The sequence below is a fragment of the Phaseolus vulgaris genome, chromosome 9 (genome assembly GCF_000499845.2).
Source record: "Phaseolus vulgaris cultivar G19833 chromosome 9, P. vulgaris v2.0, whole genome shotgun sequence".
NCBI classification, from domain to species: domain Eukaryota; kingdom Viridiplantae; phylum Streptophyta; class Magnoliopsida; order Fabales; family Fabaceae; genus Phaseolus; species Phaseolus vulgaris.
Genome location: NC_023751.2, coordinates 24,204,595 through 24,217,100, shown reverse-complemented (window position 1 = coordinate 24,217,100; position 12,506 = coordinate 24,204,595). Strand labels below are relative to the sequence as shown.

General features: G+C 27.9%; 1 protein-coding gene across 1 annotated transcript; it reads left to right on the top strand.

Annotated features, from left to right (window-relative positions):
• The first annotated feature begins 10,098 nt into the window (after positions 1-10,098).
• Positions 10,099-12,271, top strand: LOC137821103 (bidirectional sugar transporter SWEET12-like). The gene is made up of 6 exons (XM_068625530.1): positions 10,099-10,424; positions 10,555-10,591; positions 10,708-10,918; positions 11,041-11,202; positions 11,533-11,652; positions 11,777-12,271. The coding sequence occupies exons 1-6, from the start codon at positions 10,385-10,387 to the stop codon at positions 12,080-12,082; spliced, it is 876 nt and encodes a 291-aa protein (XP_068481631.1). The 5' UTR covers positions 10,099-10,384; the 3' UTR covers positions 12,083-12,271.
• The last annotated feature ends 235 nt before the right edge of the window (positions 12,272-12,506 follow it).

Below are 12,506 nucleotides of genomic sequence, written 5' to 3'. Positions count from 1 at the left end.
TGCAAAATATTTTGATTTTGGAGAAAGGTGATATGATAGGATGGAACTAGTCTTTTATCTTTTGACCCAAAAAATTATTTATTAAAATTTTATGTATTTTTTATCAGCATTAAAATTTTATGTATGTTCATTCTAATTCCTAACCGATGTTGTGAGTTACCATATTTTATGGAAAAAAAATTAGATTTGACAATTGATAATAATTATTATGGTGACCCTTAATTTTAAATATTTTGAAGCTCTCTATCCAAACATAAAATAAAATAAATCTACTAAAATAAAACTCATGGCTACTGCAAATGACACTTTATGACATTGGTTATTATCATATTAGTGATGACATTATTTTCCTCTGAAGGTCAATGAGTAAATTCAGGAGCTTATGTTTAACTAATGAATATTAAAATAATTTATTTTAAATGATTATTTAATTAAGATTTAATTCAAGTTATTAATAAATTTGAATATTTTTAATTTGGTTTTTTTATTAAAAAAAATGTTTATTGTGTACTTAAAAAATTTTATATTTTTCAATCATATTTTTGTATTTATTTTTATGTTAGTTGAATGACGTGATTATTATCTGCTTCATTACTATACTTATTTTTTTATCAGTAAAAAATAAAATAGAATAAAAGAGATACTTAGTTGTTTCTACATATTATTTTATGTTATTAAATAATACAGTTTTGTTGTTAACATAAAATGTGATTTTTATTGTTGATTAAGATAAACGAAAATAAAAACAAAAATCTAAATATGATGTTGAAAAACTATAACATAAGTTATATGACATATAGTTTTGTATCCTTTTATTTTGTTTTAACAATGTTCCCCAAATTACAGTGACATAAGTTACTCTTTCAGTGTTACTCAAATAATTATGACTTTGGATGTTAATTGAAGCATTGTGATTTTTATTATGTCCAAATTTCAAGCTTGTTGATTATTGAATCATGTGGTTAAGAAATAAGTTAATGAGTGGGTATTTGGACTTATGATCAAGTACCCTTATTGTTCTGTTATTTTTTATGACATGTCTTATTTGGATTTCTTCTTTTAAAAATTACACAAAATAATGTGTAATGTGACATGGGAAAGTGATTAGAGTGCATGATGAGAAACATAAAAATGATGAGTTACCTTGAATAAAAACTTAGGACATTTATTATTCACCTAATCTTATCTTCCATTTTCCATTTCACTTTCGATTTGTATTTATGGTGTTATTTTATTTTATTTTTTCGAAAGAAATTGTTTGATGTTTGGATGAATTTTAGTACTTCGTCATAACTTTTAGAAAAACAAAATGTAACAGAGAAATTATATAAATGGAACTTTAATACAACCCAACATTTAGCTTTTTGTGCTACATGTTTAAGGATCGATGTATGTGATTTTTTTTTAGATAATATCTTAGTATGACTTTGTGGAAGATGTTGAATTGAAATGTTTTGGGAGATACACGAACAAATGTATATGTTTTGATACATATGCATTAAACTTGCATTTTGTGAGGGGGCAAGTATGAGAATTAAATTCAAAACTTATATATATATATATATATATATATATATATATATATATATATATATATATGTGTGTGTGTGTGTATCGTAGATGTGTTATAGAATACCTCAAGTGTTCTGCTTTATTTATAATCTGAATTCATCTCATCCTTTAAAAAATTATCAAATTTAAATTTTTTGAGTAATAACTTAATTTATTTTATAAAAAAAAATATCTTAGTACACCTTTATCTTATTAACTAAAACTAGAAGCGTTATAAAATCATTAAAGAAAAGTTAATATTTATTTATACAGAAACACAAGCTAATAATTGTTTCTTTTATTATTTGAAAGAAAAGTAATAAAGCATTAAATATTCACAATAATTAACTTGTATTTTTTTTTTCAATCTCAAAGGTAAATAATAATGTAAAATTTGGAAGATTTTTCATATTTTTTGGGTGAAATTCTCTCCTTTTGATTTTGTTATGATGAGGAAGAGAGAAAAATGATTAGGTGAATTTTGTTTGCATGTTTTGAATTGGGAAGGAAAAATGAGAACACTTTTTATAGGTTATTTACCTAACTTGTTTATTTCTGATTTCCTTGTCGAATTCAATGATTTAAGGTGGCATAGGTGGGCGAATCTGAACTAGGAACGTGAAGTGATTAGTTGATAGAGAAAGAAAAAAAATCTGAGTATATATGCATGGCCTCCATTGCTTTTTCCCCTGATCTGTCTCCATACGTGCACAAGCTTCCAAAAATAATTAATCTAATTTTGCTTGCATTCATCTTCAAGGAAGTGTCTCATTCTTGCAATATATTCCAAAACAAAACACGATGCATGCAGGAGAAGAGAAGTTACGATAGTTCGAGTATTAGCTAGCACCATGGCATTGGTCAATCTTCAATTCAATCAACTCATCATCAGTAATTTCCAGCTTCTTCCAGGTGTCCCTCCACGTACACCCACCTACCATCACCCACACAAAAGAACCTTTATTAGCCACACAATCACAAAAGCCAAAATCATTACCACAATTATATATTCACTTCTACATACACACAAAAATCAATCAATCATATATATCTTCTCTAACGCAAAAATGATACAACCACCTTATAAGCCACATAACCATGTACACGTATGAATTTTAATCATAAATTATTTCGTCAGGTAATGTATCACTTACAAAAATAAGGACCCTACCAAACTCCTTTCTTCAAGCAGTTCATGTTTTGTGGCCAAACCCTCCCCAGTGCATGATTGGTTGGTAGACGTACATTTTACTCATCATAAATTTATTAATATCTAATTTGCATCACTAAACACATCAAGTTTATTTGCAAAATCTGAAATTTTTATCAAATCAATTTGTAGATATTTCATCAAAATTAGTATGTTATTGAAAATCAAGTTGCGCATTGTGGTTTGAGTTGAATAAACACGTAGGTGGTGGTTGGCGTAAGGAATCAAAATTTTCCGTACGAATTAGAACACGTGCATGCACTTGACGATGAAACAATGCCGCAAATGTCGATTATGAAATACACACACACACACACATATATATATATATATATATATATATATATATATTACGTCTGATATTTGTTCTTTATAAACATGGAACACTACACTAAAGACTACTTAAGATGTGGAACACTTCTCTAAGCATAATATATCTATGTAGAGGTTTTAGGCTGAAAGGATAATTCCTTTAATAAACTCAAACATCAGACAAAAAATTATCTAATTTCACTCATTCTAATCAATTAAATGATGGATATACTAGTAAGTAAGTTGATGTTAAAGACATTTTAAATAATTATATACTATGGTGGGTTTGCCTAAAAAAAATTATGGTGAATATGAGTGCTGAAAAACTTAGTGTATATCCATATATATATATATATATATATATATATATATATGAGTACGATCTGTTTGACAAACCTATTTTAACCTATCTTAGTATGAAATTTTTTTGAGATCAGAAGAGATTGATATTGTAATATATGATGACTATTCTATGTATAACGATTGATAATATACATATTGTTTTAGTAATAATAAATATTTAAAAAAAGTATACTTAGAATTTATCATTAAACGGAAACTTCTTTATTTGTGGCTGTAACGCACTTTTAACCTTTCAACTTTGTCAACTTTCAAAAGTGGACGATGTTGAATCCAGCTTAGTCACACTGTTAATCAATAATTGCTTTCAATTAATCTATTCTAATCGCGAAGCCCAAATGTATGTTAGTAACATTTTTTTTTTTATCAGCAAAAATTACTAACATTACTTATATACCCATGCATGAAAAATATTACATTATTCAATAAATATTTTTTAAAATTATAATGATTTCACAATTTGCTCTTGTCTTAAGTGCATTAAGAGTTGGTAAAAGTTACTATAATAACAACCAAGTATTTTCTCAATGAGGAAGACCGTTTATCACATGCAAAATGTTATGGGAAAAAGAAAAAATTAACCTTCTAAATCAGGTTTTTCTCAACAAGTAGGTATAATTGTTTTAACATTTATTTAAAAATATATATTTTTTTAAAAAGTCATAAATAAGGAAATTGTGTTTTTAAAATATAACTTCTGTATTAAAAAATATCGTGCTTTAAATATACAGTTTTATTTCTATTTTTTCTATTTATTTTGAATGAAGTCGTATTATACTACATCACTTTTGATCAAATTTTTGTAATTAATTATTTTAAAAACTTTTATTTAGTTATTTAATTAATAAATAAAAATTGAAATATTAAAATATTATCATATAGTTTTAAATATTCATATATATATATATATATATATATATATATAATAAAGAAAAATCACATATAAATTTTAATAATCAAATTATCTAAATATAATTTAAAATAAAAATATTTCTATAAATGGTTAATAAAAGCAAAAGAAAATTAAAAACAGTTTTAATTTATTAATCGAATTATTAAAAAATATGCCAAAAAAAAGACTTTTTTAAAGTATATAAAAAATGTCATAAATTAAATTATTAAAATGGCATTTGAAAATCCAGAAGATATTCATATAAAAGTTGAAAAACATAAAAATTGAAAAAATTAAAATGAAGGAGAAGTCGTACTTGTGGACGAAGTTGTCTTTAAGTGAAGAGTTTAAGTAAAAAAGTGAAGTTGTCTTTAAGTAAGAGTTTTTGTAAAAATAAATAAATTAAAAGACTGTTTTTAAAGTATATTTTTTTTTACAAACGATTTTATAATTTTAAAATTAGAAAGTAGGACTTGTCTATTTATATAATTTTTTTTTAAAAATATTTATTTATATAATTTTGAAAAAAAATTATACCCGTACGTTTTGTGAAAAAACCTCTAAATCACTATTAATCATATTGCTTCCCTTTTTTCTAGAGTTGGGTTACATTCCATTTACTCTGCTTTTGTGGTCAAGCATTCTAAAATCACCACCAAAACAGATTTTTTTTACCATATTTTTTATCGATAAAAAATTAATTAAAGTAAAATGGGTGCTCCAACCTTTTAAATCTTCTTATCATAAATATTGCCAGTTTTACTATATTTTACTTTTTTAAAGTGTAATAAAAATTGATTTTAAGATTTTTGAAAAGAATTTGGTCACTGTAAAGAGAACGCGTATACAACAACTCTGTAGTGTAATCATCTAAAGGTTTGCTTCTTAGCCTATAATATCTCAGTATAATTCTAATTTGAATTGATTGCTGAAATCCACAATTAATGCGATAGGCTACGCTATAGCTTAATTGTTGGGGGAAGAATCTTTGCAAAAATTTTACACGATTTTCTAATTAATTTATTAATTATATAGTATTCATTTTTTAGAAGAATTAAATAAGTACAAACTTATATCATTCATAAGATGCTGGATTATTTATGTAGTATATAAATGTACGGAAACGAATAGGGTTTAAACATTTTTTTTATATACACCCGTCAAATATTTTAATTTATTTATTTTATTCTTTATCAATAATAAAAAAAAATCTTATAAAGTTTATAATCATTATTAAAAAATATATAAAAACACAATTTTTTCAGATGAAATTATTTTAAAATTTTCTTTTATTTTGTGCTTCGTACACAATTCTTGTATAGCAGTAAGACCTACGTTTTTTCTTATATCATGAAAATAATACACTTAAATTCAAACCTTGATAAAAGATTACGTATTTATTTCTTATAAGAATAGATTGAGAAAAACTTTGGAATTTTGGCCTTGAGATTTGTATTTCCAACCCAATTGTCCTCCCATAACCTTATCTCTCTTCCATTCCCGACATATAATATGCAATTGTCCTCAAACTTTCCTTTCCAACCCTTAAGCGCTCACACTTCCTTCCAAATCCTCCACCAAAGCGAATCTAATATACTATTCATTTGATTTCTAAGATCCCTCCAGCCTCCATATTTTTATTCCAGCACTTCTTTCCACATGCCCTTCTTCTCATACCCCAAACGCCATATCCACTTTCCTAACAAAGCAACGTTGAATCGTCTAATCTTTATCATTTACAATCCTCCATCTTCCTTCGAATCACATACCTTTTTCCATGGAGCCCACACTATTTTCCTTCCATTCGAGCCGTAGCCCCTACAAGAAATTTCTCTGTAACTTCGGTACTTCCTTTACCACCATAGCCGACATTTTATACAAAGACAAATAAAACAGGGGAGAGAGGATAACACAAACTTTATCAAACAGAGTCTTACTACCATAGAAATAAACTTGCCTTTCCATCTTCCTAATTTGTTCCTCACGCTTTCCACTATCCCTTCCCAAAACTTGCTTCTTTTGTAACATTCTCCTACAAGCATGCCCAAATACTTAAACGAAATCTTCATCATATTGCAATTCAAGATAGTCGGACATCGTTGTAACATATTTAAGCTGCTTCCCACCCTACCAATATTACTCTTCTGAAAATTAACCTTTAAACCTGAAACTAATTCAAAACAATTTAAAATAGCCTTGATGACAAACACACTTTTCACTTTCACTTTGCAAAAAAATAACGTATTATCCGCGTATTGAATCATATTAACCTTTATGGAGCTATCTTCGATATCCAAACTTTCTAACAACTCTTTCTTAATCGCCTTCCTTACTACCCCAACTAACCCTTCTGTCACAATGAGAAAAAAAAGGTGCTAGAGGATCTTCTTATCTCAACTTCTTTCGTGGTTTGAATTCTTGAGTAGCAAGGAACACATATTAAAAGATGTCTTGCTCTAGTTCCACATTTTATCAAGGTCCTATGCATTAAATATGACTTGAAAAGCATTGTCAGTTTGTCTTTAGGCAGTTAGGTTATAGGTATTTATGTTATTGCTTTGGGAAGAAGCGAGTTCAAGCTTTTTTTTGTCAATGCATTATAGACTGAAAAATCTCCAGTGTGTAAAATAAGAATTCTATTTGAGAAAAATGTGAAGTTGGAAAATCAAGGTATCATTACAAGAAAATCATGAAATAGAAACCAATTTTAAAGACAAAAAATAATTAGTTGTTATAGTAATTAAATTAGAGAACATTTTAGAAACTAAACAAAACTTTTGGTTTTTAAATTAGTTTCTATTATTGTTAAATGATTTTTAAATTGGTATCTAATTAGCTACAGAGATTTTTGTTACCAAATTTAAAATCTAAATAATTGGTTGTTAAAACCGTGGTAGCTAATTGGATACCAATTTAAAAATTATTTAATAATAATAGAAACCAACAATATTTTTAGTCTCTTAAATGGTCTCTAGTTTAGTCATTATAGGAACTAATTATTTTTTTTTTCTAAAATTGATTTCTATTTCATAATTTTCTTGTAGTGTATATATACAAGGTTGCGTAGTAATCATGTCTCATTGGTTAGGAGTTTTTATATATACGGGTTGGAGTATTCCTATTTATAATTTTTTTATTATTGATAAATTTTTTAGGCAATTATAAATTTATTAATTTAGGTGAAACAGATACTTTAATAACCTTATGTATCGTGTCTGAACTTATGCAATATTTAAAACTTACACAATTAAAATAAATAATTCATATAATCAATTATATAAAATTAAAAATATTCTAGATTGAGTAATTTATTTATATGTTGAGATCATGCGACCATTACATTAAAAAGCCTCTTATAACTATTATAATATCAACGCCGATAGATTTTCAAAATCTTAAAAATGTTAACCACCTTGTTAATTATGCCTCTTATTTTAATAATCACCCACCACTTTGGAGTTCAATTATACCTACTAAAGTTAGCCGTCACTAATCGCAATTAATTTATAAATCCCATATTCAGGGAGTTATTCTGCTATCGTGTATCATGAAGTACATGCTACAACATAAAAAATAATGTGTACTATTTTCGTTAAACTATCGTAATCATTTTAACAAATGTGTTATATACTTATATTTTGACAAGAAGTATATGACTTTATTTCTTGGAATAAATATTATGCATTAACAACATAAATATTTTTACACATATTATCATTCAATTACAACATTATCAAATATCTTTTTATTTTATAATGATTAGTTAAAAATATATTCTGATATCTAATTAGTGAGGCTTAAACATTTTTTTTAAATGACGTGTCTGTGTCAGATACACGTATCGGACATCGACACTCAAAAAAACACTTGTAGGACACTTATAAGTAAAGTGTCTGATTCAAAAAATATTTATTGGGTTACTGACAATTCTAGCATGATTTTAACACAATTTTAAAAAGAAGAAACACATTAATTTTTTAAAAATTTAAACTTATTGTATGAATTTTTAGTATGATAAATAAGGAACAAATCTTTTTGAACTAACAATGAAAAATATCTTTCTGCTAAAAAACACGAAAACATACTTATACACATAAATCTTTATTATCAATTTATATAATTCATAATTATATAATATATAAATTCATGTCTCCGTATCCTACATTTTAAAAATTATACATATATTTATGTCTGTGTCGTATCAGTGTCCATGTGAGTGTCTATGCTATAGGTAGTTTGTGATACATAGATTGTTAGCATCAAACCTTAAACTAACTATATATTAAAAAAATGAACTCGAGTAACTAACGACATGCACTATATATGATACCCTTTAAATATGTTTCTTTTTGCTTACTTTAAAAAATCTGGCTTTTCATCTGAAATTTTGTATTCATCGGAAAACACATGCTTTATGTAATCTCCATCAAAACCAGGTGCAAAGCAAGTGATTTTCCTCTATAATATTATGAAACTAGTAGATACATATAAGTGTCATCGGATGAGAGGTACCACTTGGTTAATCGTCGAGAGGACTTTGAATTCCACTGTTTCACGCGTGACAGTCCAAAGCTATGAGATAGAACGCAATAGCACAATAAGTTTCATCAAGATATGTATTAAATATATGAATCATAAACCATTCAGCCAAAAAAATTAAAAAAAGTGTATCCCAAACTCCTAAAGCAATAGTACAATGACTATAATATTATTAATCACATTTTTTTTACGCGTGTCCTGTTTTCATCTCTAAATCATGAAATTATGTTGACCTAATGGGTTACCTTTTGATAATAGTGCAGGTGATTCGCCTGTAGGAGAGTTTGGTGGCCATGTGTACATTGAAGTACCACCAAGATATTATATAAAAATTAAAAGGGAGATTATAACCAATAAACAAAATGGACTTCTCCAATTTACTTTAAATAAAAATAAGTTATACAGCTCATGATAAATGATTGGTATAATTTTCTGTGTTTACACATTATAGGAATAACATAAACAATTTTAAGTTATCTGGGCAGACAATGCCCAAAATAAAAATAAGAGAAATCAAATATATTATATTTTAACTTTTATACTTATTTTTTTTTATAAAATATTATTAATATTTTTTATTGTCAATTCAGAGATTCATATCTTTGTTTATTGACATCATTTTATTTAATAGAACACATAAAACAATATTTTAATAAGAATAATGAAAAGAAAAGTTACATCCTTGAAAAAATGTCTAAAGAAGAATGTTTTGAGTGATGAAGGAAATGCAAATAATGGAGATGTGTCTCACTAGGAAGGGAGAGGTGGTGTTCAAGGCTGCGAAAAGAAAGGACTTCAAAGAAGACATATTAGGTACGTAAGTGGTATTGAGTAAAGGGTTGGCCCATGTATTAAATGAAGAACGACACATCAACTACACTTACAATAACAACAATAACATATTGAGTTGGCAAAATCATCGTATTCATCATTGTTATTTATCATTTACTACTTTAGTTATATTGATTCATCATTATTATTTCTCGTTTTAAGAACGATTTTAATGTAATATATGAGAAGTAGTAATGATATAGAATATTAATTGTCTATTGGTCGGTTTTAAAAAAAATTAAATAGCCTCTCTATTTTAATTTAGGGAGTTATTATTAAATATTTTTTCTTAGAAGTTTATTTTAAAAAAAAACTTATTTATTTAAGAAAATAATCTTAGTTTTGAAACATAAAATAATAACCTTAAAAAATATATAATACTCTTTTTTTTTCAGAAAAAAACATCAAATTTTGTTCTGGCTTCTGTGTGGCTTTCAAAACAATGTGTTGAAAAGCAATCATTCATAGTTTCATACTGTCCATGCAAAGTTTACATGCCCATCCATTCCCTCGTGCATGAGCCAGCCACATCCTTATATATATATATAGTGCCTCGTTCTCCTCAATACTCGTGGCAGTTGTGAGACACAGAAATTAAGCTATAGCTACTTAGTTTCTTCTTTTCTAACCTTCCAACCTTCTCTCCCTTCAGACAAGGAACGAAAAATCAGAGAGAGAAATCCAAGGCCATGTCTCACAGTCCTTTGAGTTTCCTCTTTGGGGTTCTAGGTATCTATCCACACACAAGTTTTATATTTTCACTCTCTTCTTATTCTGCACATATATAAACGCACACACACATACCTGTGAAGTTTACAGAAGATGTGACATTCTTCTGATTTTCTTGTAAATGTTGCAGGTAATGTTGCCTCCTTCGTGTGCTTTTTGGCACCACTGTAAGTCTGAATGCTCATTCAATCTACTTTTGATTCATATTTGTCTGACATATGTAAACTATATAATAATATACCGACATTTTACTGATGAAAATAAAAATAAACACATGTTGCAGACCAACATTTTATAGAGTTTGTAAGAAGAAATCAACCGAAGGGTTCCAATCAGTTCCATATGTTGCTGCACTCTTCAGTGCAATGCTTTGGATCTTCTATGCCTATGTGAAGACCGGAGAAACGCTTCTTATCACCATCAATTCATTCGGTTGTGTGATTGAGACAATTTACCTTGCCATATTTCTCACTTACTGCCCCAAGAAAGCTCGGGTAAACATATACAATTAGTACATCTTAGACAAGGGTTAAATATTATGACTTTTCCCACTTTGTATTCCTCATTGGTTATAGATGGTTTGTAACATTATCTGAGACTGTTTCTGAACTTTCAGATGTCGACATTGAGGATGATTGTTTTGTTCAATTTTGGAGGATTTTGCACGATTGTCCTCCTAACCCACTTACTAGCAAAAGGGGCAGGCCGTGTCAAGCTTCTAGGATGGATTTGCGTGGTCTTTGCTACTAGTGTTTTTGCAGCACCTTTAAGCATTATTGTGAGTTATATATTACTTCAAACTAGAACCTTCTTTCTTTTTTTAATCTCATCATGTCACGTGTTATTAAATTAAGAATAAATGGTCTAAGAAAAAACAGTAGGACGCACTTTTCTTTTACTAAAAACTGTATAAGAAATTTGATTATGTTTATAATAATAATTACTTCAAAATTCATTCAATCTACGATTTGATTTGTACCCCACATGCATAAAAATGAAGCTCTTAAATTAATTAGTCTTCCTGTTGATATATTTTAAAGTATATTCTTCGTAAATATCTAGACTAATCACGAGCGCATGGTTAATTCAATTTGTTTTACATTTTCAGAGGGTGGTTATTCGGACCAAAAGCGTAGAGTTCCTTCCCTTCCCTCTTTCAATGCTCCTTCTGTTGAGCGCAATCATGTGGCTGTTATATGGTATTTCGTTGAAGGATATCTATGTGACGGTAATGTGTTCATGTTCATGTTCATACACGAGCTATTATGTGTTTTCCAGTACCTGCTATTTTGTCTTTTAGGATAATTCATGTGCACACATATGACACTGTCTTCTGGTTTTTTCTTGGACAGTTGCCGAACGTTGTGGGGTTAACATTTGGAGTCATTCAGATCGTTCTCTACATGATGTACAGAAACAACAAGACCCTAAAGAACGAGAAGCTACCAGAACATAAAGGGGATATCGACAACAATGAAAACGTTGCTCCAACGGTGTCTGCTGAGAATCAAGAACAAGAAGTGAACCCTCAAGCTGGAGTTGTAGAGATTGGGGAGAAGAAGGAAGACCAACTAGATGAGGAGAAGCCTGACAAAACGGAACTCAACAACAACAACAGTAACAACAAGAAAACAGAGGAGGAGAGTTCCGAAGTTTGATGGAAGATCAGTGTTGTTGCCTTAATTTCTATTTCTCTCTATTTTACGTGTAAACTTAGTAAATGGTGAAAAAGGGGCAGAGAGACTGTGTAGATATCGATGCCTATTACAGTTATATTTAACTTATTTGGTTCACTATTTATGTAATTTCTGTTTTCTTTACTCAAGCTAATTAATTGTGCCCCAAAATATAGGGAAGGTCATGCATTATTATTATTATTATTTGTTTTTGCTATGCAAAATTTTATGAAAAAATAAACTGTACAGTAATCCTATAAAATAGTTTTATATATTAATTATAAATTATTATATGATAAATTTACTAATTATTGTAACGAAATCGTAAGAAAAATATCACAGTAACCTCTAATTTGTTAACCAGATAGGTCTTAAATTACGATAACGATGTGGGGACAAAATTTTA

Excerpts from the sequence above, each read along its gene's own strand:
- LOC137821103 (XM_068625530.1), top strand. The coding sequence starts at position 10,385 with ATGTCTCACAGTCCTTTGAGTTTCCTCTTTGGGGTTCTAG. Across the intron at positions 10,425-10,554 it reads TTTCCTCTTTGGGGTTCTAG|GTAATGTTGCCTCCTTCGTG; the intron begins GTATCTATCCAC and ends TAAATGTTGCAG. Across the intron at positions 10,592-10,707 it reads GTGTGCTTTTTGGCACCACT|ACCAACATTTTATAGAGTTT; the intron begins GTAAGTCTGAAT and ends CACATGTTGCAG.